The sequence below is a fragment of the Pteronotus mesoamericanus genome, unplaced genomic scaffold (genome assembly GCF_021234165.1).
Source record: "Pteronotus mesoamericanus isolate MK-2021 breed Mesoamerican mustached bat unplaced genomic scaffold, CSHL_Meso_final contig_100, whole genome shotgun sequence".
In the NCBI taxonomy this organism is placed as follows: Eukaryota; Metazoa; Chordata; class Mammalia; order Chiroptera; family Mormoopidae; genus Pteronotus; species Pteronotus mesoamericanus.
Genome location: NW_026554999.1, coordinates 16499486 through 16526737, shown reverse-complemented (window position 1 = coordinate 16526737; position 27252 = coordinate 16499486). Strand labels below are relative to the sequence as shown.

The 27252-nt window shown below is 38.4% G+C and overlaps 2 protein-coding genes across 9 annotated transcripts in view; one reads left to right on the top strand and one right to left on the bottom strand.

The window, feature by feature from the left end:
• Positions 1-272: 272 nt before the first annotated feature.
• Positions 273-19013, bottom strand: SENP8 (SUMO peptidase family member, NEDD8 specific). Its single transcript, XM_054583314.1, has 2 exons — positions 18863-19013; positions 273-1292 (listed from the first exon to the last, which is right to left on the bottom strand). Exon 2 carries the CDS (start codon positions 1254-1256, stop codon positions 618-620), a length of 639 nt encoding a protein of 212 aa, XP_054439289.1. The 5' UTR covers positions 1257-1292; positions 18863-19013; the 3' UTR covers positions 273-617.
• A 421-nt stretch (positions 19014-19434) lies between these two features.
• MYO9A (myosin IXA) overlaps positions 19435-27252 on the top strand; it is a 290265-nt gene continuing 282447 nt past the window's right edge. For all 8 annotated transcript variants that reach the window (XM_054562050.1, XM_054562278.1, XM_054561989.1 and 5 more), the window contains exon 1: positions 19435-19618. The gene's annotated coding sequence lies outside the window, so the exon portion shown is untranslated. The remainder of the gene's footprint in view (positions 19619-27252) is intronic.

Below are 27252 nucleotides of genomic sequence, written 5' to 3'. Positions count from 1 at the left end.
TTAATGAAGTTACTCAATATGCCCCTTTCTTAAAGTATCTAGGATTCAGACGGAAGAAGATGGGTTAACATCATCTTTATCAAATCTTTGCAAAGGGTATGCTGAGAGACAAGCTTTGCATGGTGAATAGAAGAGATAGCACAGAAGTGAATAATTGATTCTCATAATATTCAGAACTCGAATTAGGTTAGGTCTTGATCAGCTTCCAGCCGGTGGACTACACAATAATTTTTTGGTTCTATTATTTTTTTCCTTGCACTTCTTTAGATTTCACATATTCTTGTTTTTACGGATCACTGCTTTTCCTTTGGAATTAACCAATGTGGCAAAGGGAGACCACCCTTTTCCTCCAAAAAGGAATTAATAAATGTTAAAATAGCTTGGTTTTAAGGTTTTGGTGCATAACTTCAAGACATTTTCACAGAACATAGAGTTCTTAAGTTAGGGTTAAAATGAAACTTTCCATTAGGATAATGCAGAGGAGGTCATTCGTTCAGGAAAAAGAAAGAATCCTAAACTTGCCTCTGCCAGGCATCTTCCCTCAGGCACTGAGATTTCGACATCCAACAAATGGGGACAGGCAGAAAGAGACTTCAAAAGTCACAAATATACAACAGCTAATTTTTAGCAAGTCGGGCAATGAGATCTTTCCACTCTTCCCTCTTCTTTGTGATGTATGTAGGAGTGAGTAGTTGCAAAAGTGATTCTGGTTGTTGTCTAAAAAAGTTCTGACACAAGGCTTCAGTGTTACATATCACGTACATCCCACAGTCATAGCTGTTTTGTTGAGCAGGGGCTTTCTCTTCCACAAAGGCCAGTTTGCCTCCTTTTCTGCCTAAGAAAGTCTCTAGTTTCTCAGCTACCTGCTTTGCATGGACTGAGTTACTCCTGCTATGGGAATCATAATGAAAAAAGCTATTTTTATCTTGGAGATAAACCAGTAAACTCCAGTGCGTTCCTCCAGCCGCCTGGTTGGAATTATCATTGATGGCTAAAAATACAACTTGCTTGTGGGGGAGGTCCAGGGGTTCAAGGAACATGGTGATCTCTACTGGATTGCTAGTGCACTTGATGAACTGAGTGACTTCAGGACTGATGAAGCAGACTTTGTCAGAGCAGTCGTGAAACTGACTGTTGGCAAAGTACTCAAAGGCAAACCCAATAATATGGTCATTGAGCCAGCTTGGAGGATCTAATAGTGAGACATCTGATTGCCGCAGTAGACTGTCCATGTAACTCAAGACTACAGGGTCCATCTTGCACTGGCCAGTGCTGCCCGGAAGTTCCAGAAGCTGAAAGAGAGGCAGGAGACAACATTTATTGTTGAATATGATACCTGGATGTCGAATGGGGATCATAAATTAATACCTATTCTCACAGGGTTTTAGTAAAGATTAAATACAATTGTAAACTGTTTAACAACAATGCCTGGCTAAGAGTAAACATTCAGAAAACTGTAGGATAAGTGCTTCATGTTAACAATTAGGTAGAATAAAAACTTTGGAAATTTTCCATGCTGAAACAGTAAGCATGGATTTTTAATTTCCTTTTTAAGGGTAGAGATTGGTTAAAATTATAACTAATGTTTCACCAAACTCTATGGCATTAACCATACCAAACGGCCCTTTAATAAATATGCATGATAACAATGGCAAATTACTTTTATATTAAAGATGAATTTTCAAAGAGTCTAAAAAATGTTACTAATTACCAAGGGAAATAGTTTCCATGTCAACATTAAGTTTCAAGAGATAAGATAAAATATTGCTTCCTCATTCCATAATGTAAAGTGACAGGAATTAGAGTTGTAGTTAAAAGGAACTATAATTTCAAGAACAGAAAATCATGAGTAACAAATGAAATTAATTCCTGATCCTGCCCAGCCAAGAGCATGAGTGATATATATTTGCCCATTTCCCATCTTTAACCTCAAGGGGTAAGATAATGACTATGTAATGCTTGTAACATAAGTTATGACTTCTTTTGTTGCTGATAGGTAGTATGGCACAGGAATCAGGAGACCTGGGTTTAGCCCTGTGTCTACTACTGATTTGCTGGTATCATCTTAAGTCATTTAAGTGATGTGTCTTTGTTTTTGTTATCTGTAAAAAGGACACATATTTGCTTTGCATGTTTCAGAGAGTTTGGAGAAAAGGCCAAATAATTTTGTTTGAAAATATTAAAAGAGCACAAAACCTTGGTACAAGTAATATTTATGTCATTAATTTGATTTTATTAGTAAGATGATCAGACAATTTGGAGAAAGCTCCAAGCCAATGAAAGCAAATGAAGTTGAGAAACAAATATGCATTCATACAGGGGTGGGCAAACGTAGGTTTACAGTTGTTTATGGTAGGTTTATTTGTTAATTATTGTATTATATTATTTCCATATGAACTGTAAACCTATGTTTGCCCACCCTGTATTATCTTGTCCAAACAAAAGCATGACTTAAGAGTAAGTGCAAGACAAGTTGTATGACAAGACTAATGTGCTCTTGATCACCTGAGCTAAGGTGCTAACAAAGATACGTAAGTCTGATTAAGTGTGGTAAGGTAACAATATTTGAGCCTAACAGAGAGCTCACTGCTGTGCACTGACATGGGCAGCATGACAAGATTTCTAAAAATCACAAAGCAATAAACTGTCACGTGTAGATTGAGACTACAGAGCAATGCATATTGTTAGAAAATAATACTGCTGTGAAAGGCTATGCCAAAATTATGACATCAATTTAATCAATTCTCACCCTTAGGTCAGTTATTTTACCACTTTTTCACACTATGAAAATAAAATTCTGTGGCAAAACCACTTTCATGTAATCAAAACCCTGCAAAGCCTATGTAAAAAATAAACATACGGTAAATAAAGTAAATGAACTAATAAGAAGGACCAAAGAGGGTTTTATGTGCATACAGTGTGTTATAATGTGAACCACTTCAGAAACAATACAAGGCTCTTTAGGTATGTGTATCTGTCTGTCTATAAACTGAGATGGCATGAACTAAGACTTTCTCAAGAAGAAAGAATAATTTCAGCAGAGACATAAACTGGAGCCAGGAACAAAGTTAATGAGGCGCAGCGCCCGTTTGTTAAGAGTGGGCCACAAATTTGGCTTTAAGGTGTTTGGCAGCTAACCAGAGAGCATTAAGTTAAATATTCACAATGACCATAAGGTAAAAACAAAGCAACTACTCAGGACAAGTAAAAGCTTTAAGGCAGACAGTTTTCTCTCAAGAAATTTTCATAGAAGACATTGTTGTATCATAATGAATAATGTCCTCCAATATCCTTATAATAGATGAAACTGTTTTAGACGATTGTTTCTTCTAATTATCCTTAATATCCAGCATGATGGCAAATGAGCAAAGACCAACTTATATGGACAGGAGGTGCTCAGCTTGCTGCTGATCTCACTTAAGAGTATAAGAAAATGAAAAGGGAATGACTGACTGTGTACCAAGCAAGGCTCCCTCATTCACTCTCCTACACCATCAATGAATACCACATAGTGTTAGTACCAGATTGTACTGCCTAGCAAATGCCGAGACCTGCTCCCGATGCTGCCAGCTGAAATCAGATCCACATCTAAACAGCCAACCCAAGCAGGGAGAGGAGCCTATAAGGAGAAGAGTGCCTGAATACATAGGCATCTCATTTTGGAGGGAGAATCCAGAGTCAGAACTAAGATTTTCTTCAGAAAATAGTTTTTGTGTTTTGTCTTTTTGATTTTGAAAACATCCAACACACTGACAATGGTTCAATCAAGGACCTAATTCTATTCCATATTGTATGGAACTAAACTAAACTAGCCTTTGGAAAACCACCCTTGGCCAAGAAAAAGAACTCTAAACGTCACATGTAAAGACTTGAATTTTAGACTCAGTTCTGTTACTCATACAGCTCTGTGTGATCATAAACTACTTAATTTTTTAAAAACCTCAGTTTCCTCTTCTGAAAGTGAGAATATGATAGGTTATTTGTCAATGTAAAATGAAGAAACACGGTAACTAAAATAAACAAACATGTATTATTTCCAGACATCTACTGTGCTATCAGGAAATTTATATCCCAATAACTGAATACTGTAATGTATTTCATTTAATACACGTTTATTGAATGTTTCCTTTGTGCCTAGGGGCTGGAAAATCAGAATGAGAATGAAACCACAGTTCCTACCTTTATGAACTTAAGGCTATTATGTCATAATGAACACATAATGGATATATATACCTCGTTTAGTCAGTAAACACCTACTGAGTACCTAATATTAGGTATTGTGGGAGACAGAGAAATGTATAAGGCAGCTTACACGCAATGAGAGAAGAAACACATAAATAAGTAAAATGTATGGAAATCATTCCTGGCAAAGAGGGTGAAAGGGAAGGAGAGCTCAGATCAGGAAAGATGTCAAGGAGAAAGTGGCGTAAAAGTGGGCTCTTGAAAGACAGAGTTGGATGCATGAAAAACGGCATTAAGAAGGCAGAAAAGCAAGGAAAGTGCCTTTAACTGCATAGTACAGTCTGGCTGGAATGAAGCATGAGTACAATGAAGGCAAGGGTTAAAGGAAGACTACTGGAAGCTAAGTGGTGACAGACTGAATTCCAGGTGAGTTTGGAATTTATACCAGAGGAAAAGATGAGCCGCGAATGCCTAGGTCAGTGCTTTAGAAGATTAATGATTCAGCCATGGCACATGGGATTAATTGTTTGGGAGAGAAACTGGAGGTAGAGATCAATTAGATTTTTATTAAAAGCAAAAATAGAAGGACATGGCCTAAACTAGGGGAAATGTAGTAGGCATGGAGAAGCAAGGAAGAAAAGATACTGTAGACAGAAAATCAATAAGCGATCACAGAAGGCAGACTGGATAGGAAAGAACAAATTAAGAAATGATCACTCTAAGGGTTTTAAATTGTGGTGACTCAAAGGAAGATGATCTCATTTCCCCCACCCCCTGCCCCCACCCAGGTCTGTAACGTAAACACACCAGATGCTTTTTTTAAAAAATTGATTTTTAGAAGGAGAGAAAAAGGGAGGAGAGGGAGAAAGAGAAACAATCGATGTGAGAAACATCAATTGGTTGCCTCCCAGAGGCTCCCTGACTGGGGATCGAACCTGCTACATTTTGGTGTACAGGACAACGCTCCAACCAACCAAGCCACTTGACCAGGGCGATGATCTCATTATTAATGAAGGAGGGAAAAGGAGAAGGAAGAGGACCTAGCAAAAGAATTGAGAATCAACCATCTAGAACCATCCCAGGGATATATCCTTTCTATAAAGTGAGCACTGTGCTTGGAATATGAGGTAAAATAAATGTTTGCCAGAGGAATGAATTGTTTTAAAAGGGAGTGAGAAAATACAGAGTAGGGGAAAAATAGAGAAATAAGCCCATTTAATATTTTTATATGGTCTGTAACACCCCATTTTTTTTTCGTTTTTGTATGTTTCCCTCTGTTGATTAATAAGAAACGTACAACCCTATAGAGAATTTTCATGAGTTTATTTGAACCAAACTGACAACAATTGCCAGGGACCAAAATCTCTAGGGACTGAGAAAATGCTCTGGAGAATGTCAACTCTGCATCTTATTTTATATATTAAAAGCAAAGGAAAAGACCTTAGAGGGTTACATGAAATCGACTGGTTACTAGGGAGGTGGGAGAAAGTAAAGTGGGGAGGGATCTCTGGGATTGGATAAAAAGTAAAATGATAGATACATACTCCTTTTATATTGGTGGGTACAGGATAGTTAACAGTTAACAATAACATGATAACAATAACAATGAGGAATTGTGTGGTCTCTGCTCTGGTGCAGTGATTGTCCCCTGAGGGGCCTGGAAAAATAAAATTACCCTGACATTCCAAAGGTAAGTTATTGCAGATGAAAAAGACAATAGGCTCAGATAAGGTAAAGATAGACCTTTGTGAGGGAAGATATCTAGCTTTAATTTCAGACCATCCTAAGTGGTTACTTTTGGACTCTTACTTTGTAAGGCCCACTATGCAGGCCTCCTCTGAGCTTGTCAGGCTTAGTATGTGGTTCCTTTTTTTGTCTACAAAGTATGAAGCAATTCTCATAGTTCCTGGGAAAATATGTCTATGGCTGTTAAATGAAGTAGTGATCGAGTAGAAAGTACATTTGTTTGACCTTAGAGCCCAACTGAAAGCATACTATGTAAGAAGCAGCCAATGACTACATAAATAAGTAGAACTAATCAATATCCCCCCCCCCAAATTCATACATAAAATTTTTAAAAAATAGAAAACAATAAAGTTATGGTGAAAATAAAAAATGTGTTTTTTATTTTTATAAAAACTACATGGACTTTTTGGCCAACCCAAAAGAAGATAAATTTGAAGCTAATAAATGTTTTATACCTTTTTAGAAGTATGTCTCTCAAAAAATGTAGGTATGTTTGCCAATCTAATGAATGCTAATTGCTTACTTTTTGGTTGTACTAATACAGAGCTGGAGTTTGGTTCTTTTCTACTCTGTTAAAGAGAACAGATTTTCCTTTTGCTTTACATTTTTCTCCCTACCTGATCCCTCCAGAATTTGGCAATTCTTAGTGAGTTATAGCAATATATTTGTTTGCATGAAGTCAATAAGAATTTGTTCTTTTTATAATAGGACACATAAAACCAGTTTCCATTTGTGGTTTTATTAACTAAGACTCTGACTGGAATGTCATGTCTGAGAGATACATGCCTAGACTCTGGATGTCACCAGAAAGCTTATTAAGAATGACTTTGAAAGCTGATAAAAGCCCACTGGAGAAATAGCCTGGTACGTTGCTTATTCATGCACTTCATGGCACTTTTTCTAGGTAAGAAACAAAAGTTGCTTTCCTGAGACATGGCAAGAAAGAAACCTCAAGATATTTTTGGGGACCTCAAAAATTTGAGGAATTTACCAAAACCTGTAGGCTTTGTAGGCAAAGCTTGATGGCAACTGTGTGGCTTGGCTTCTTTGCCCTGAGGGGCCAATTAAAGGTCAATCTGAAGACTCCTTAAGAGATTACAGCAAAGCAGATTTAAAAGAACCTATTTGATTATTATTTTTGTTGTGTTTATGCAAATAATCAGGCCAAATTAAAACTGGACTTAATGCAGTAAATAAATTGGTCTTAATTTGGCTCTTTAATGAGGGTGATCTGAGGGAGAAAATTGTGTTTCCTAGAGTCTGCAATACACAGCTGTGGATATTAGCCTCTTGTTCAGCTAATGGGCTTCATTAGCTGAACGAGTTTTCAAAGTTTTCAAAATTTTGGTCCTCTTGGTCTTCAAAGTTTTGGTCCTCTTGAACTGAATCCTGACTTGTTCTAGTTTTCCTCAAACCTCCAAACTAATGTTTCACTTTTCTCCCATCCTTTGACTTGGAATCATTAAGAACTCAAACTTTTCTTCCCAAGTTTTATGCCATACAGAATTTACTTGAGCAACTGATGACATCACTAGAGATGTTCCAACTGCAGACAAGGAGGATCAGACTGTCACTGTTTGCTTTCATCCCAGCAAAAGCCTTAATCTGGAACTCTCTTTGACTGATAGTCTTACAGACTCAGAAACTGGTTTATGATTTGCTGTGTTCATTAATCTTTGTGTTTGTTTCTTCTGTTTTCACAGGCATATCCTTTATTAAATACCCAATTGCTTGTTTACATACTATAGACCTCATTTTGGAAGCCCATCTGCATTGCTTCCTCCTGAAATGAGACTCAGTGGTTTGGCTAAATTGACTTCTTGTCAGGACTAGATGGTTAAGTTGGTAAAGCATGGAGTGGTTTATCGGCTTTGCTCCTGGAATGCAAAATGTTATTTAAAAGGTGGGATTGAAGGGACCAAAGTTCTGCCACCTTGAAACTGCTTTGGGGGATATTGATTTTAAATTGTCTACTGGGATACAAAGGCCTCAGAGGGAACCTTTGACCTTCTTTTCTTACCTACAGATTCAGAATGTTCCCGTTAGCCTAATTTGAATTAAGTATGGTAAACAAAAGGGCTTCAGACAGGTGCGATATACCTTTTGTCCAGGGATGTCTGTCTTCCAACTTAACCTTGAATACTATAAAGTTGGTCTCTCCCTCTATTATCTGGTCCTTCTCATTAGACCTTTAGTTACTATAATCCTCTCTCTCATTTTTGGACCATGACTTTTTAACCTTCTTGTCAAATTTGTCACCTCTAGGATACAATAAGGATGCCAACTTGTCCAACAGTGCCATTCTCTAGACATCATGCATGCTGCCTTCCAAGGACAACAGCAGGCTGCCCCGGACTTTACAAAACCCCTCTCCCTTGTGAGAAGGCTCCCCCTTCCCTTTTGCTCCCTTCTTCCTTTGGCAGATAGCAAGAATCTCAGGGTCTGGAAGTAGGCAGGACTATGCCCCTTGACAGCAGAAAAAAGCTACAGAAAATGAGACCTCCATCCATTTACACTTGCAAGATTACAAGGGCCTAGGATTCTTGAGGGGGGAAACGTTAATGTAGGTAGCCAGTTAGTTATTAATAAAGGAAGAGAGCAAATGGATTTAAACATTAAGCCTAATAAACTAGAGAGCTGAATTGGACATTAAGCCTAATTCACTAGGAAGCTGCACCATTCACAGGCTCCTCAGGGAACCACTGCGTCCTCGGCTGAAGGGACTTAATCCCTGAGCAATTCCTAAGTGAGCAGAAAGATTCGGTCTTCTAATCTCTCCAGGAGACAACTGGCCAGTAGCAGGATTACTGGGGGTTGGGGTGGGCGGGGAGAGGGAATAAACAATAAAGGGGAAATTCCTCTCCTGGGCGCATGTGCAGTAGAAACCAAGATGATGGAGGCAAAACTTTGAGGAGTGCATAGTAGGAGCCAAAATGTAAACATAAAGGGGCAGAGTCTAGCCTGGAAAACCTGAAAAAAGACTGGAATGGATAGTGGGAGGACCCAGCACAACCCTGCAAAGGACTGGGAGAGTGGTTAGTTTGAAAGAAAGCCTGTCTTTGCCCAAACCTAAGGAGATATAATGAAAGTTTAACAAAGGCCCGTTTTAGTAGCATGGGTTTGTTTGTGTGTTCATTCATTTATTCGTGCAGTCTCTCTCTCTGTAGCAGCCATGTGGGTTGGCAGCAGTGCAGGTCCAAACTAGGGCCTGGGTGCAGCAGTGTAGCACTGGCCAGAGCACAGTCAGGAGCAGAGACTATGCTGGATTACTGGTGCCCAGGGTGATGGCATCACGGTTCTGGATCCTGACCCTACTAATGGGCACTTACGCTCACCAGGCCCAGGGCTTTTTTTGCAGCAAGACAGAGCTAACCCACCTAGTAATGGATGAGACACTGTGCACCTGGGGGCAGTACTTTGTTTTTGCTCCAATAAATCTTGCCACTGCACCTCATTCTGCTATGTCTGTGTCCCCAAAATGCTTTTCTCATGACTTGGTGGAAGAACCCTATTTCCACCAGCAACACTTCCTGAGGGCTGGGATCTTTTCAGTGGTTGGATCTTTCTGTTGGGCAGATTTCAGTTTAAATGCTACTTATTCAGAGGTCTCTTGTGATCGGCCAAAATAAGAGGCCACCGCTCACTCTCTTATTACTCTAATTTCCGTTCCTTGCATAGCACTCATGTCTGATAGTTTTTAAAACTAACTTGTTTTGCCCTCGTGTGACTCAGTGGATTAAGTGCCAGCCTGCGGATCAAAAGGCTGCCAGTTCGATTCCCAGTCAGGGCACATGCCTGGCTGCAGGCTAGGTCCCCTGGGTTGCACTTGGGGGAGTACAAGAGGCACCCGATAGATGTTGACTAACAGATAGATAGATAGCTCTTGCACACTGATATTTCTCTCCTTCTCTTTTTCCCTCCCTTCCATTCTCTCTTTAAATAAACAAATAAAATATTTAAAAAAATAAAATTTATTTGTTTCTTGGTTAATTTTGTTTCTTTCTTTCTTGGCCTTTCCCCCAAATAAAAATGCAAGCTCCACGAGAGTAAGAGAACCAAGGAAACTTGTCTGTCTAAGCTTGTTCACTATTCTAGCCCCTGGATCTAAAACAGGGCTGGTCAGACAGATATTCAAATAACTAGAATAAATTAATGAGTAATGGGGTATGGAGAGCAACATGACATAAATGAAGTTATGCGAAGAAATATTTGTATTTACAGAGTCTCAGAAGTGTGAGGGCTTTTATCATCCCTTCTAATCTAGCTTCCCATTTCATGCAAGAACTCATTTCTGCTCTCAGATAAAGATGCTGAAGCTTGACTCACAACTAGCTGTGCGACACTGAGCACAAAAACAAACCCATGCATTTTTGGAAATTTTAAGTATGATGATGGAGACATTACAAATCAGTGGGAGAAATCATGGATTATTCCATGTTTTCAATGAATACTATGTTCTATAGCACCACTGTAACAGGACTTTCTGCAATGATGGAAGTGTTTTTCAACTGCAATGTCCAAACAGTAGCCACTAGTAGCCACATTTGACTACTGAGCTCATGAAATGTGGCTAGAGTGGCTGAGGAACTGAATATTTAATTTAATTTGAATTTAAACTTAAATTTAAATAGCCGTATGTGGCTAGTGCCTACTACTCTAAACAGCACAGTTTCATAGGATTTCACAGGTATGACTTGAAAGAAAAAAAAATTAGTGTTAAATAAGTTAGAGAAATGCTATACCTTAAAACTCCTTATTGGAGAGTCTTCATGCACACAAACATATTAAAAGCTGGAAGAAGTTCTACAGTAAAGAAATTTAACTTTTCTTGGTCTAATTTTTTTCCCCAAACTCATTGACAATGAAATACTTTTTGCTTTTGTTTTTTTGTAGAATATCTAGCAGCACCTTATTGTCTGTGTAGTGAAGTTTGAGATATGCTTGCTGAATTATTTGATGGCAGTGGAATAACCTGTTAATCATCTGATTTTTTAAAAACGATTTTATCTATTTATTTTTACAGAGGGGAAGAGAGGGAGATAGAGAGGAAGAGAACCATCAAGGTGTGGTTCCCTCTTGCAAGCCCCTACTGAGGATCTGGTCCGCAACCCAGGCCTGTGCCCTAGACTGGGAATCAAACCAGTGACCCTTTGTCTTGCAGGACGGCACTCAATTCACTGAGCCCCATCAGCCAGGGCTAATCATCTGACTTTAGAAAAAGTAGTTAGGTCTCTATCTCATACCTTTTATCACGTTACTATATCTTAGTATAGTAAAATTTAAATGTTAAAAAATGAAACAAAAATATTAAAGGAAAATAAAGAATACACCTACACAACTGACCAAGAAACAGATGAAAAGATACTCAACATATTATTAGGAATTAAAAAAATCCAAGTTAAAGTAATATTTCATTTTTCATCTATCAAATTAGCAAAGATGAGGAAAACTGATCATAGCCAGCATAACTGACAGACTGTGGGAAAATGGGCATTCTCATTGTTGACAGGAGTGTAAACAAATGGGAGCTTTTGGAAGAGTAATTTGCCATTATATTTTAATTCTTAAGAATGTATATACATGTAGGTATTATACTTTCAGAAATTTATCTTAAAAGAAATATTAAAGATGTCAAAAATTTAACAAGAATGTTCACTACAACAATATTTATAATAGAAAAACTGGAAATGATCTGAAAGTTCTTCAGAGGACTGGTAAATTTAAAAAAATAGGATTTCCCTACAATGGAATATTTTTTGCCACCGAAAATAACGTTGTAGCCCTGGCCAGCATGGCTCAGTTGGTTGAGGCATCATACTATAAACTGAAAGGACGTTTGTTCGATTCCTGGTAGGGGCACAAATGTACGCTGTGGGTTTGGTCCCCAGATGGGGTGCGGATGAGAGGCAACCAATTGAGAGGTAACCAATTTGATATTTCTCTTCCCTTGATGTCTCTCTCTCTCTCTAGAATCAATAAGTATATCCTTGGGTGGAGGTTAAAAAAATAATGTTGCAGATATAATTTTATTGACATAGGAAGATTTTCATAGTATGTTATAAAAAGGTTATATAAAAATATGCGTAAGAAAAATACATACAAATAATCAAGAATGATAGCCATCAAAAGTTTAGAGTATTCTTTAATAGGATTAAACTTAACTTTTTCCTTCTATGTTTGGATACTCTCTGCTTTATTTGCCTCCCATCTTTTAATGATGAGCACATACCTAACAGTTATTTCTATTTAGAAAAAAATAAGATGTACCACCTCCCACTTTTTTTTTTTTACAGTTTACATTCAATTTTTTTTTTAATTAGTTTCAGGTGTATGGCATAGTGTTTAGACAATCATATACTTTACAAAGTGTTCCTCCTGATATTTCCAGCATCTACCTGGTACCACATATAGTTATTGCAATATTATTGACTATATTTCCTATGCTGTACTTTGCATCCCCGTGACTATTCTGTAATTATCAATTTGTATTTCTTAATCACTTTATCCCTTTCACTCAGTCCCCTAATCCCCTCTTCCCACTGATAAACACCAGTTCACTCTCTGTGTGTCTGTTTCAATTTTGTTTATTTGTTCTTTAGATTCTGCATATAAGTGAAATCATATAGTATTTGTTTTTCTCTGACTGACTTCAGCTAGCATAATACCTTCTAGGTCTATTCATGCTGTGACAAATAAGACTTCATTCTTGTACTGGAAAACTGTAAGATACTGAAGAAAGAAATTGAAGATACAAATAAATGGAAGCATATACTATGTTCATGGATAGAAAGAATTAACATCATGAAAATGTCCAAACTACCCAAAGCCATCTACCGATTCAATGCAATTCCTATCAAAATACCAATGGCATATTTCACAGAACTAGAATAATCCAAAAATTTATATGGACCCATTAAAGACCCCAAATAGCCCCCGAAATCTGAAGAAAGAAGAATAAAGTTGGAGGTATCATGCTACCTGATATCAAGCTATGCTACAAGTCTAGAGTAATTAAAACAGACCGGTACTGGCATAAAAACAGACATACGGATCAATGGAACAGACTAGCAAGCCCAGAAATAAACCCATGCCGATATAGTCAATTAATATTTGACAAGGGAGGCAAGAACATACAATGGGGTAAAGAGAGTCTATACAATACATGGTGTTGGGAAAATTGAACAGAAACAACCATCTTCCACTCTTACATTGATTTAAAATGTCTGTTTCTTCAGTCACTGGTCTCACTTCTGTCCTCTAGAAAAAAAATAGAGTAAGGCTAATCTCTCTTCCATAAACCTTCAAACACAAAGATCTAAAACTAATTTGATGTTTACTAAAATTAGATTATATCCTACTTTTAAGTATGATTTCATATGCAATTTCACAAAAAGCATCATATACAATGTAGACCAAATGTGCTTTTCATAGTGGCACAAGTAGAAAAATTTTCAGAAAGTTCAAGCCTGTTTTGTTTCAATTCCTCTCAATTAAGTTTCCTTTCAATGAAGCCTGAATCTCCCAGCAATATCCCTTCAAGAGAAGGCAGAGATTAGACTTTATTCATCCCTGTTATCTTCAATGCTTGACCAACTTGTGAAGTTTTAATAAATGAATTTTTCTAGGAAAAAATACAGAATTGAAATACATTTTGAAAAACTCCTTAAAGCATGAAATTTTTATAAATATAGGATATTTCTCAACTTTGTAAGTTATTTATAAATTAGAACAGTATTCCTTTATCATCAATCTTTTACAAATAGAGGAATTCAGCTCTCAAAGTAGAAAAACTGCTTGGTATGATGATGATGACTGGTAACTCTACAGTCATAGATTCCATTTGGTCCAGCCATGGGCCCGGGAGACAGACTAGGTGAACTTTTAGGATTTCTTCTAGCCCCAAGGCTCTTCATTTACTGATTGATTACTAGGCAGAGCTATCAATGGCTAATGTGTCATTGACCATAAAAATAACTTTATTCTCAGTCTACCATTACTATTTCAAGGGTTCCATCTATAATTGTGTCACAAGGTTTTTTTGTTTTTTTGTTTTTGCTTACTATAAACTCGGCGTTAACACTAGACTTTTCTCAAACTGAGCTTGTTTTGCTTAAAATTTTCTGAGAAATGATTTTACACAATTGCAAAATTAAAATGAGCAGGATTCTAAAGATGGTATATGTGGAGGCCATTTGATTTAATGAGAGGTCTAAGTAAGATAATATTTAATAAAATGACCAGAATTGCATTTTCGTATACATAGTAACACATAAAAGCTGAGAAGTTGTGGATGAGTGAAGTTGTAATCTGCCAGATTTCATAAATAATCACCTGTATTCAGCACATATTTGCTACATGCAAACACACTGCTTGAAAGAATATGAAAACACCATCATCTTTTAATCTTTTTTGTCCTGTAGATTTCAAAACCTGGTAAATTATTTTTTCACAGATAGCTAAGAGGTAAATTATTACAAAGTCCTAATTAAAGGGTTTCAAAAATGTGCTCGGAAATAGTGGGAACTCAGTAAATATTTAATGAATGAATTAAAGAAATAATGAATTTGTTTTACAGTAGTGTGCTGATAGGAAAACAGGGTCTGAGGGGACCCAATTATGATATATAGAATTTTCTGCCTTGCAATTTGTCTTTAAATGTTAATTAACATGAGTACCTGTGAGTTATCTGACCAAGTTTGAATTATATTATACATTAGTAAGTCAGACTAAACATTTCCAGCAATTACTTATTTTAGCTGCTAAAGTGTCAAATTGCTGCAATAATCAATAGTGAGAAAATTAGAGCCAAATGAGCTCAGAAATCTCCAAGATATTGTTTTGATGGAATTTAAACTATCACACTACTCTGAGAGAGTATTTTTTCATTGGCTCTTAGGGAAGGCAGGCCTAAGGTTTTTAAACTTACAGATGTTCAAAAATAATAACTGTAATCAGGACAATTTTTAGTATCAGGACTGTGTTCTAGTGCTTTCATAGCACGTGAATGTGAGAAGGGATAGCTACTTAACTGGAAGAGAAACTTTCAGATATTTTCTGTAAGTAATAAAAATTTTTATAACCCCCATAAGTTTCAAATATTCTCTCTGCTTTAGAATAGACCCATTCGTCCCCTTCCACCCAGAAGGGGACGGACAGATGAAACTCACCCTCTGCATAAACCTGATTTTTAGTCTATTTTGAACCATACTCCTACTCACATGATTTCTAGTAGTTAGATGGATAGAAAGTTAATACAGGCCAGTCATGCTGAAGAATGTAGTCTCTTAGAGAATCTGGTTCAGAAAGTTAAGTAACTTTACATTACTCATATGATTTAGTAATACTTGGATCCCAAATTGAATTTGTTGAATAATATTTTAAAAAGTGCTCAATTTGGGGACTAGCTGGGATTTGGGCACTAAGTTTTAAATGGTCTGATATTCACCAGTTTCCAAAGAGATAGGTTTTCTGGGCCTTGAGGAATTGCTTTTTGTTTGCTAATTCATTGTATTCATCTAGGAAGTTTAAGAAATTGCCAAGGAAAGGAGCCTTGACCTTATCAAGTCAGAAATGTAGGATCTGTAGGTGTAGATTCAATTTAATCAAGGAAGCCTTGGCAACATCTTGGAACGAATCTATGTAGTAAAGCCACTGCTTATCAGAAGTGCTAATATTATCATATTATAATACAAAAGAAAGGAATAGCCTCTTGATCATGTAAAATGCTAACTGATCTTCACATTGGTGTACACATCCCTGTTGAAAAGTATGCTATTTATTCCAATCTACGTTTCTTCAGACTAGCCAGCCACATTGGGGAAATAAAGTAATTTAGCAGACCATTTAGAGATCACTTTATAATAAAATTTAGTCTTAAAAAATCATTCAATTATTTATTTAGAGGTAGAGTCTCTTCATTCCGATCTTCTGTTCTGATGATTTAAGCTGTATACACTTTACTTGCTAGATTAACGTTTCAAACAGAACTCTAATTTCATTATTCTACACCCAAAATTTTCACACCTATCCATTATCGGCCAAAGCAAATCTAGCTTATAGCCTGGCATTCAGTGATTTCCACAAAAATAGCCCCAACCTATTTTTCCCAACTTACTTCCCAGTAGCCCTCCTATCAATACATAGGCAACTGTAAGCTCGCTCACCCAGCAGGCCTAAATTGCTAGGCAACTGTGGCCCCTGAAGTACTGAAGAAATTAGCCAGTTCACAACTTCAGTGGACAACAGAGAGGTTGGAAAGTGAACAGTGCTCTAGGACCTCTCCGACACACAGACTGATCTATTATTCTCTTGCTTAAAATCCTTAGAGTGAGCTTTCTTATACATCTAGGATCCATGGGCCAGAATGTGGCTAGAATTTAAGGGTTCCATGGACTTAGATTGGGAAATAAAATTTTATTTTTATTTTCAATAATCTCTAGCTGCAATTTGGCATTTTCTTCTATAAATATATGCAATAATCCAGAATAGTATCAGCAGTCCTTTTGTCTTCTGTCACCAATAGAAAATGGGATATTTCCACATCATATTAAAGTTGTTGCAGTTATCTCAAAATACAATTTATATTGATCGTTATTTTGGAATTACACAATTAGACCTGCTGCCAGATGGTATTTATTGTGCAAAGAAGCACATACAAAACTACATCACACACTCGTTTTAACATTTTTAAAACTTTGAAAAAATTGATTTCATTCATCTCCATGTATTTCATTTTATACATTTAAAAACATTAAGATAGGGGTCACAGCCAGGCTGTCAAAGAAGTCAATGGCATAAAAGAGGTTATTTTCTTTTTACCTTTGTTATTTACACCTACTGTTTATAGTATATAAACCAAATGTTTTAGCATGGGTTTCAAGGCTACACTTTATCATCTTTATCTCTGCCCCACCCCTTTTCTCTATACTATGCTTTAGTCACACCATACAACAGTGACTCTCTCATCTGGAGGCAGAGAGACAGGTTTTTGGATTAACCCTAGTTAGTAGATAGTAGCCCTGCACTGGCTTGGGCTTTGCTTTGTATAGCCTTTCTCTGCCAGTCAAGTGTGTTCTTTTAAAGGTGTGTTTTCTCTAATACTATAAAATCCTAGTAGGGCTGTATCTTAAATATTTTTTAAAAATATTTAAAAAATATGTTTATTGATTTTAGAGGAAGTGAAAGAGAGAGGGAGAAAAGCACTGACTTGAGAAACATCAATTGGTTGTCCCCCTGCCATATGCACCCCAACCGGGGATTGAACTTGCAACCTAGGTATGTGCCCTGACCAGGGATTGAATCTGTAACCTTTTGGTTTATGGAAGAATGCTCCAACCAACTAAGCCACAGAGGCCAGGGCCTTTAATATCTTCATATCTCATTCTTAACTTACAAGATTGATGAAATGTGTAATTGGAAAGCACTGTGTGTAGTAATCTCTGGGCGAGCCAAGTCAGTCTTTGCATTTCATACATTGGCTCAGTTCTGATCTTTTCAGGCATAAAAATTAGGATGTTCCTGAGCTCTAAGGCTGGATCCCCAGCTAACAAATCCTGAATGTAAGGGAAAGGGAGAGGAAAGAAATCTGTAACCGAGGGGACCTGATTAAAATAAAGCAATGGAACTGTGCTGAAGGCAAGGGCCGGAATGGCTTCTTTTTCCATTTCCCAGAGCAGTTACTCTAAACTTTCATCACTGTTGAAGATTCCCATTGCATCCCCAACTCTCATCAAATGACTCCTATCCTAATGTCACAGAGCCAACTCCACACCTTTCTGTCCTTCTCTAGTTCCTTCCCATCCTTTCCTTTTCTCTTGCTCAGTGGTTCTCAACTCTAAGCATTAGAGTCACCTCAGGATAGAACACTGATGTATGGACCCCAGAGTTTGTTTAATTGGTTTTGGGTGGAGCAATAACATTGATTTTATTTTTTATTTTTAAAAGTTGGTTTAAGAGAGAGCACGCAAGACATCGTATTGCTGGTCCACTCACCGATGCATTTATTGGTTGCTTCCTGTGATCGAATTCACAACCTTGGATTGAATTCACTATCTTGGCGTACGGGGACAACGCTCTAACCCACCGAGTTACCTAGCGAAGGCCCGATTTTATTTTATTTTTTAAAAGCTTCCCAGATGATTCTAACACCCTACAAGGGTTCCATTAGTGCTCTTGATCCTATAATTAGACATTTTCAACCCATGAACTCCCCACTTCTTGGTTCCATGGTACACTAAGAGTCCCCCATCTTCAAAGAAAATATGCTTGCGGCCCATATTCTTGGTCCTCATCCTTTTCACCCTTTACAACGACGCTTCCTTAAAGTGCACGCTACACCAGTATAGTTTCCACCAGCTATTCCTCTTCACTGTTCCGGACCAGTATCATCATATGCCTGTCACTTTTTTCTCCTCCTCCCTCCTACTTCTTTGACCAACTACTGCTCACTATCTTTCTAACACATTAAGAGTGACCCAAAGGTCGCCCTGGAAAGGGTTTCCTCCTGTCCTTCTACACAATTGAGGGCCTCCCTTCTATGCTCAAAGAGCATCCTGTGCTTTTTTTTTTCTCTTATAATTTTACTTTACTACCACTACGGATTCTATCATCGTCTTCCACATAACACAGCATTTAAGAAAGCTGAGGCCATTTCATTCGTTTCTGACTTTCTGGAATCCAAGGCATGGAAAACGCTCAGTGAAAAGTCGGGAGAATGAATGGAAAGGAGGACTAAGGAAGCAGGTCGGGGGCGGGGAGAGGCGGGGAGAGGGCGTGTTGTGAAAAGGGGCGGGGGCTAAGGAGGGCCGCGCTGAGAACCGGGCGCCAGAATTCGGAAGGGGGCATGGGTACTTCGGCTCTGAGTGGGCAGCAAAACGGTCTCCAGCCGGGATACATTGATCTACAAACCGAAGTGGACAGGCGGGCGGTTTCTTACCTGCCTGGGGCCTCACCACCTCCACCAGCCTTCAGGAACCTCTGTATTGGCCGGAAAGCGAGAGGTCTGGTCGCAAACCCGGAGACTTCTAACCAACCTTGCGACAGTACTCTCCAATAGAGGGAGAATCTGAGGCAGTTTCCAGCTCTGCCGTAAGGTGAGGAAAAAAGTTTGGGCGGGGCCTTCTGGGACGCACGGAATGGGGTGTGCCCGCGCAAGCGCACGCTCTTAATTCTCGGGTAGCGTCACGTGCGGGCGGGCAGACTCCAGCAGGCGGTAGGGGGCGTGGGAGGTAAGTGCGCGCGCGCCTGCTCGTCTGCCGCCGAGTCGCGCGGGGCGGGGCCGCGTGCGCGGGGTCGGGAACGCGCGGTTCGGGAGCCGACTGAGGACCCGGCGGCGGTGCATGGTCGCTGCTCGAAGTCCAACCGGGACTTTGAGGGTCGGTGGCGCAGGCATCCGCGACACCGGCGGAGGCGGCGACAGCGGTGGAGGCAGAGGTCCAACGCGTGGTCTCTGGGCGGGGTGCGGCGGGGGATGTGCCTGCCCAGGCCGGGCGGAGTCTTTCTGACAGGGCGGGGGATGCGCGGCGGCCGCTCTCCCGGACCCTGAGGCAGCTGGGCCCACCCTCCCGGAACCGTCCGACCCCTGCTGGCTTTGGCCTCTACTCTCCCGTCCGGCCTCACCCTGGGACCGAGGGTGGGAGACGGCTTCCGTCACTGAGTAGGGGCTGTGGCGGCCACTGCGGCGAAGCCTGAGGTAAGACCCGCCCTAGCTGTCCTGCGGCCCTGCCGTCCGGCCCGGCCCACGTCTCAATCTCGCTTTTGGGCTCTGGCGGAGCCGCCCGGCTCCGCCCCGGCGGAGCCACCCCACGAACGGGTCTGCCCTGGAGCCTCCCAGACTTCGGATCACTGCTTCTTTTCCCCAGTAGACCCCACCCATCGTATCTCCATTGACCAGACACCATTCCGGTCCTTCAGCTGCCCCGGCGGTTGTCACGGGCCCCCCGCCTTTAGTACACCCCCTTACTATCCTCCTCGGACTTTTATGACTCTTTAATGGAGCCTCCAGACTACGTTGCATTCTCCCGTGAGCTTACTGGATCACAGTTCCTCTGAAATCCAGCCACGGCCGCCCTTAACCCGCTGCGACCCCCCAGCTCCAGGGCAAATCCATTGCTGTCCACCCTCTTTCCCAGCGGACCTCCCCATCCCAGGTCCCCCCCCCCCCCCCCAGCCGACTAGCGCTTTACCTACCCAGCTGTGCTCTCAGATGGTTTCTTTCGTGATGCTCTTATCTCTCAATAGATCTTGTGTAAGGCCTTTAGACACTTTAGACGCCCCACTTCCCCCCTCCTCTCCCACACACTTCTCCTTAAGCAAACCTTGTAATCTTTTTTCCTGGTCATGATTCTTTCTTCGGTTGAAAGGACTTTGCCATGAAATGGTGAAGGGATATTTGCTTAACCTACTGTTGTATTCTCCCTAGTTGGCTTTAAGAGGGACCAACTGACACCCATGTTTGAAGGGTTTGGTCTGGTGGCTGTGGACGGCAGGGAGAGGGAGGAGTATGGAAGTCCAGGGCAGGGGGTGTGTGCTGTTATAAGGTCACACAGCTTGCTTCTCATCTTATGTCCTCTGTAGAACGTGTGAGGTTGTTCAGATCTGATATGTTAGGGACCTCTATAAGGATTATATTCACATACCACAAAGTGAATATAATTGTGTCTTCATGTAGTGGCATTTGCTTCATCTTCCTGCAGATTTTACAGGCCTTTTGCACTGGTTTTGAAGGATGCTGAGGAGGTTGTTTGTTTTGATTTGCTCATTTTGAATTTGCTGGAAGAGTAAGATCTATAGCTTTCCTTAATCCCTAAAGATTTAATGCCAGTTTAGTAAATTTATGCTACTTGATTCTGCTGTCTTACTTTTCCAAGGAGCAAGTAGGATTATCACGCAATGTTCACTGGTGGCATTACCAGAAGTCTTCTCAGCAATAACGAAAATAGTGAATCAGTCGTTTGTTGAAGTTGAACTCCTGAGCTGTCAAGAAGGAAATGTAATGTTACACCAAATGATCAGTGCATAATTTTAACATTGTTATAAGAATGAAATATAGAGAGGTTTTAGTAGTTAGTACATTTAAAATTTTTATTTTGTGTGGAACTGAGAGGAAAAATCATATTTAAAACTATAGGTAATAACTAGACATAATACAAAAGTTAAAGGGGTCAAAAGAATATGCAGTAAAAAGTTTCTCTTTATCTTCCAACGACCCATTTTCACTCTTTAGAGACAACCACTACTTCCATATTGGTGTGTGTCCTCCTCCCTGTGGTATTTCAAGCATGTACAGGCCTTCACGTTTTTATTCTTAAAACACACTAAAGCATACTGTACACTCTTTATAGCTTTGTATCCCCTACTTAATAATAGATCCTAGAGATCATTCAACAACAGTACATATGGTAGTGTCTTACTGGCTGAATGATAGTGTTCCATTTTGGTGGTCTTGAGGTAGTTTCAGTCAGCTTTTACAAAGAGTGCTGCATGCTTTTCTTTTAAATATATCAGATGTTATATGTATGTTTTAAGTCTGTTTCAGGATTTGAAAACATTTTCTGATGATTCTTTAGTGCTGAACCTACAAAAGAAGATGTAACTAAATTTCATTGATCTGCTGAACTTCCTTGGAGTGACCAGCTTTGATGGTGATTTTAATATTTACCAAATAAGTTACTGAAGGATTTAAAGTAGAGGACTTAAGTGATCAGAATTGTATTTTTAAAAGGTCATTCTGGCTGCAGTGAGGAGAGTAGATTGAAGTGTAGATCAAGACTAAAGTCAGGAATATCAGGAGGGCAATCTAGGCAAATGGTAATATTGTGTTTGGATTTGAGTATCGAGAATTCATGAGACTCGATGATTTCAGTGGATTTGGGATTAGGGAGAGGGTTCATTGAAGATAAGGTCTAGGTTCTAGTTGTGTTTAAGATCTAGATTCTAGCTTGTGCCTTACACTGAGGTGGAGATCCATATGAAGGAGTAGAATTTTTATTTTTGTCTAGAAAGAGGAATTCAATTTGTTGAGTTTGAGTGATTCTACTTTAGCCAGAAGTAGGTGACCAGTAGGTAGCCAGATTTGTGGTTTAAGCACTTTATCAAGTTCTGAGTGCAAAGTAATAGATTTTGGGGACAAAGGGTATGGATGAGAGAAGAAAAGATTGTAGGACAGAAACCCAACATTTACAGTGCAGGTAAAGTTGAATATCTGAGCTAGTAAATTATGTGATTAAGTTTTTAAAAAAATCTTGTTATTATAGTTTAAATATCAGTAGTGAAGTTCACTGCCTAACACATGACTTATTAATGTTTTTCCTCCCTTTGTTAACATTAGCCGTGTACAGTTTATGAGGGAAATGGAGTAAACTTAGATTTCTTTCTCTTAATTAATAAATTTATTTTTAAGTAGACTTTTTTACATTTATTTTTAAATCTTCATTTTCAGTTATAGTTGATATGAAGTATTATTTTTATATTAGTTTCTAGCATTCAGCCTAGTGATTAGACAATCATATCATTTATAAAGTGATCCCCCTGATAAGTTTAATACCTACCTGGCACCATACATAGTTATTACAATATTATTGACTCTATTCCTTATGCTGTATTTCACATCTCCTTGACTATTTTGCAATGACCTAATTGTACTTCTTAATTCTTTCACGCTTTTCACTCATCTTCTCAACCTCTCTCCCTTCTGGCAACTGTCAGTTTGTTCTCTGTATCTATGAGCCTGTTTTTGTTTTGTTTGTTTATTTTGCTATTTAGATTCCACATATAAGTGGCATCATACGGTGTTTGTCTTTCTCTGTCTGACTTATTTCACTTAGTGTAATATCCTCTAGGTCTATCTGCCCTGTCACAAATGGTAAGAATTCATTTTTTTTTATGGTGAAGTAATAATATTCCATTGTGTATATGTACTGCCACTTATTTATCCACATCTTGGCTATGGTAAATAACTCTGCATTGAACATAGGGGAACATATATCTTTTCAAGGTAGTTTTTTGGGTTTCTTCAGATATATATACCCAGAAGTAGAATTGCTGGGTCATAAGGCAGTTCCACTTTAAATTTTTTTGAGGACCCTCCGTACTGTTTTACATTGTGGCTATGCCAGTCTGCATTTCTACCAGCCATGCAGGAGGATTCACGTTTTTCCATGTTCTCACCAACACTTGTTTGCTGATTTATTGATGATAGCCATTCTGATAGGTGTGAGATTGTATCTGATTGCAGTTTTAATTTGCATTTCTCTGAAGATTAGTGACATTGAGCATCTTTTCATTAAACTTAGATTTTTTTAGTAAAAGTAAAACCTCACTAGGAATTAGTAATATAAACTCCATCTTTTCTGATCATTTGGATTATACTCTTGTAGAAGTTTGTTCAGTCTCCACAGAGAACTGGAGGAGATTTGAAATGTGGTTTTTGAAGATGATTAAGTTTTTAGTTTGCATGGTTTTTAGTTATGTTAATTTAAAATAAATATTAGCTGACGAGTTTTCTGTCATGTTTTAAAACCATTACACCAACTGAATGTATTTATTCCTAAAAGCCTAGCTGCTGGTTAGAGCTCTTGCCTCTACTTTAGACCCCTGTAAATCACTGCTGATGGACATCACCACTTAGATTCACAGTTCATAGCACTTCAAACATGTACAGTGTAAAACTGTTCTCTGCCTCTTTCTCTCCCCAAAAAGTGGGTAGGAGATAAACAGCAACAATTTTTTTCTTTTGATTTCCTATCTGTATGAATAGCACCACTCTTTCCTTTTGAAACCTTCAGGAACCTGGGAATTGCTTTTCACTACCAGCATCACTCAGTCCTGCACATTCTCCCTTGTGATATTTCATATCATTCCTAATTTCTTATACTTGTCCCTATTTTAACCCAAAATATGTGTTGGGCTTTTGTAAAGCTTTCTAAGCGGTTGCCTTGCCGCCGCCTTCTAACGGTTGTTATGCCATAGTCTCCAGTTCATTCTCTGCATTGCTACCAAAGTATTCTAAAATGCTCTCATAGCCTCTTTCAGAAAAGAGCTGCAACGAAGAGACTCAAGTTACCTTAGGTAGTAGAGTGCTTATTGAAATGAAACCCAGGAAATAAGGGAACCCAGGAAGAGTTAAACAACTTGGTCTCAAGAAGAACAGGAGCTTAACAAAACTAGAAACAGATTTGACTCTTTGCTCTATTTATTGTTAACTTGTCTTCACTACCCGTTCTATTTCTTTTTGGCCTTTTTTCCCTCTATTCCAGTTCCACCCTCCTCCTCCCATTCCCATATTTCCCATTCATTCCTAATTTCTGCCACCTTATAACTACTGTGTCTCTTCCATACTAGCATCCTGCGTCCTGGCTGCCAATTTTTTTTTTTTTTTTTTAAACTTGAGTTCCTGTTGTTAACTTCTTTCTTCTCCCTAGGATTTTCTGGTTTGAATTCCCAAGAAACAGTCTTTTTGGCTTAGTTTCTTTTCTCATGGACTGCTACCAACCCTATGTACTTTGGTCATGTGACTACTTCTGGCCATTTAGTGTTGGCTGTGTGTTTATTTGCGCATATGGGAGTGGAACAGGATCAAAATGGTGAAAAGCATGGGGCAGTGTGCAGGCTAATTTCTCACCAAATGGGGTTGCAAGTATGGCAGGCATCATAATTGACACTTACAGTAGAAACACAAATGTTCCTTCCTGTTGAAAGATTGTCAGTGTTTTCTCATTGCTTTCAGGAAAAGGCTTAAACTGTAGGATGGCGTGTATGTAAGATCCTTAATGATCTGACTCTTAATTCTCTGGACTTTCCTTCCTTGCTGTCTTCCTTAAATACTTTGTTCACTCCTAATAATCTAGGCTTCCTCTCTTTTTTTCATTCCCTGTTTTTCTTGTCTTTCCCTTCCCCCTTTCTTTGCTTGATTTACTCCTGTCTGAATTTTAGGCCTCAGTTCAAGTCTGTCTTCAGGAAGTTCTCCTTTACCTCTACCATGTTAAGTTAGGTGCCATTGCTGTGGGCTCCTGTACACACTGCTTACTTCTGTCATAGCTCTCTAATGCAATTCCTTGTTACTTCATTTTCTTCACTGTCTTATCTTCTTTGGTATCTGTGCAATATAATTAAGCATATTTTTAGACTGAGGATTTAAAATATATATAAGCTTTTCATAAATTACACATAAAAGTACACAGATATAAATGTGCAGCTCAGTGAATTTCTACCAAGCGAACACACCAATGTAACCCACGTCAAGATAGACACTAGCCCTGACAAGTGTGGCTCAGTGGGTCGGGTGTCATCCTGTAAACCAAAGGTCACTGGTTTGATTCCCGGTCGGGGCACATGCCTGCGTTGCGGGTTCAGCCCCCTCTTGGGGTGCGTATGGCAGGCAACCCGTCAATGTTTCTCTCATATCGATGTTTCTCTCCCTCTCTCCCTCCCTTCCCTCTGTCTAAAATTAAAAATTAAAAAAAGATACAGAATATTACAACTCTATAAGCCACCTTATGCCGTTTTCTAGTTATAAATCTAGTTTAAAGAGGATTTAATTTTAAATGGGAAAACTCTTTTAACATAAATATTTTTCTACATATTTTGTGGGTGTTTTTAGACATACAAGAGACATAGGTATTGAAAATTTGATCCTATGGAAAGAACCTCCATAATTTTCATTATATAAATGTAATTTTGGTATATTTTTATGCAGTAGGCAAATTTAAAATTATGTAATGCTGACATTCTAATATTCAGTTGTGGGGTGTTTGTTATTTAAGTAGATTTTCTTGCATATTAGTTTAATATTTTAGAGTGTCAGAAAAGTATGATCAAAGAATATTTGCTAAAAGTAGTTTATTAATTTTGACTGGAGAATATGCTTGAGATGAGTATAGTAAACATGTAAAGGACTTTCCAAATGGTGGTTGGCTTCTAGGTTTTAATGTGAATTATGTTGTTAGCATATTTTGGCAGTGGGGTCATCCAACAGGCAACTGGAGTGTAATTTTACATGTACAGTGAGGAAAGGACTAACTGTCCTATGCCGTAGACAGACAGCTGGCTTGCTAAGAATTGTTCTTTTTGCAACTAGCAGTAATTTCAGCGTGTACTTTTTCTCAGTTTTGATTTTTTAAATTTAAATTTAGAATTTTCAGTTACAGTTTACTTTTAATATTTTATATTAGTATCAGGTATACAGCATAGTGGTTAAACAGTCTTATATTTTACAAAGTGTTCCCACCTGGCACCCTACATAGTTATGGCAATATTATTGACTCTATTCTCTATGCTGTACTTTACAGTTTTGATTTTTCCTAAACTTGTAAGATTATATAGCTCTTTGAATATATTCTTTTAAATATACTTTTTCCTTAGATGGGTTTTTCTGTCAGTAAATATTAAAACTATTAAGGTGAATCAATTGGAAAGCATATGGACTTTCAAACCTAGTTTTCCAATAGACCTTGATTCCATTTCCAGCCTCATTACTTAATGAGTTGTCATTTGTGGGCCAGTCCCTTAACATTTCTGATGTCAAGAATGTTCATCTCTCAAATGAGAATATTTACCTCACAGGTAATGATTCAAGCACTTTATGTAAAGCACCAAGCGCATAGTTGTTATTCAGCACATATCCCTTTTCCTCCTTGAATATGTCTATTTCTTGTTATGTTTAAATATGAGATAAAGAACTTAAAGAATTTGACTGTGTGACATTTGGAATAAATGGCTAATCAAAGTTTGTTGCTAACAGAAGTAAAACTTAGAAGGATCATCTGCTAGCTGTCTTTCAAGTATAAGCACATTTTTAAATTCAAAAAATTTCAAAGAAATGCTTTCCTTAATGTCTTAATATATAATATTAATGGATGTCAGAATGCTTTTTGGTTCACTGTGAGATGTCATAACAGAATGTTCTGTTTGCCAATGACAAACATTCCTTAAATCATTGATAGATTGTAGTGCTCTTGCTGTTTGTAGTATGTAAGTATTGGTTTGAAATCTGTTTACTTATATTGATCAGGTGATAGTTGGCTGAGTAATCTTTGGATTTTTTTTTTTTTTAAATGTAAGGTTGAAAGATCTTCAGATGACTGTGTGGATGTGTGTTTATAAATGATTTTTAGCACATATTTTTTTCTTAAATACTTTTGCAGCTTTATTTGTGCCATTCTCTGTGTGCCAACCCCCTGCTGTTTTACAATGAAAAAACTTAGAAAATTTTGAAAAGTTGGTTGAATAGAACTAAGAATATTGCTGTATTTACCTCCTAGATTCAGAAGTTTACAATATGCCATCCATATCTTTTTGGGTCTCTAGGTATATATCTATGATATACTT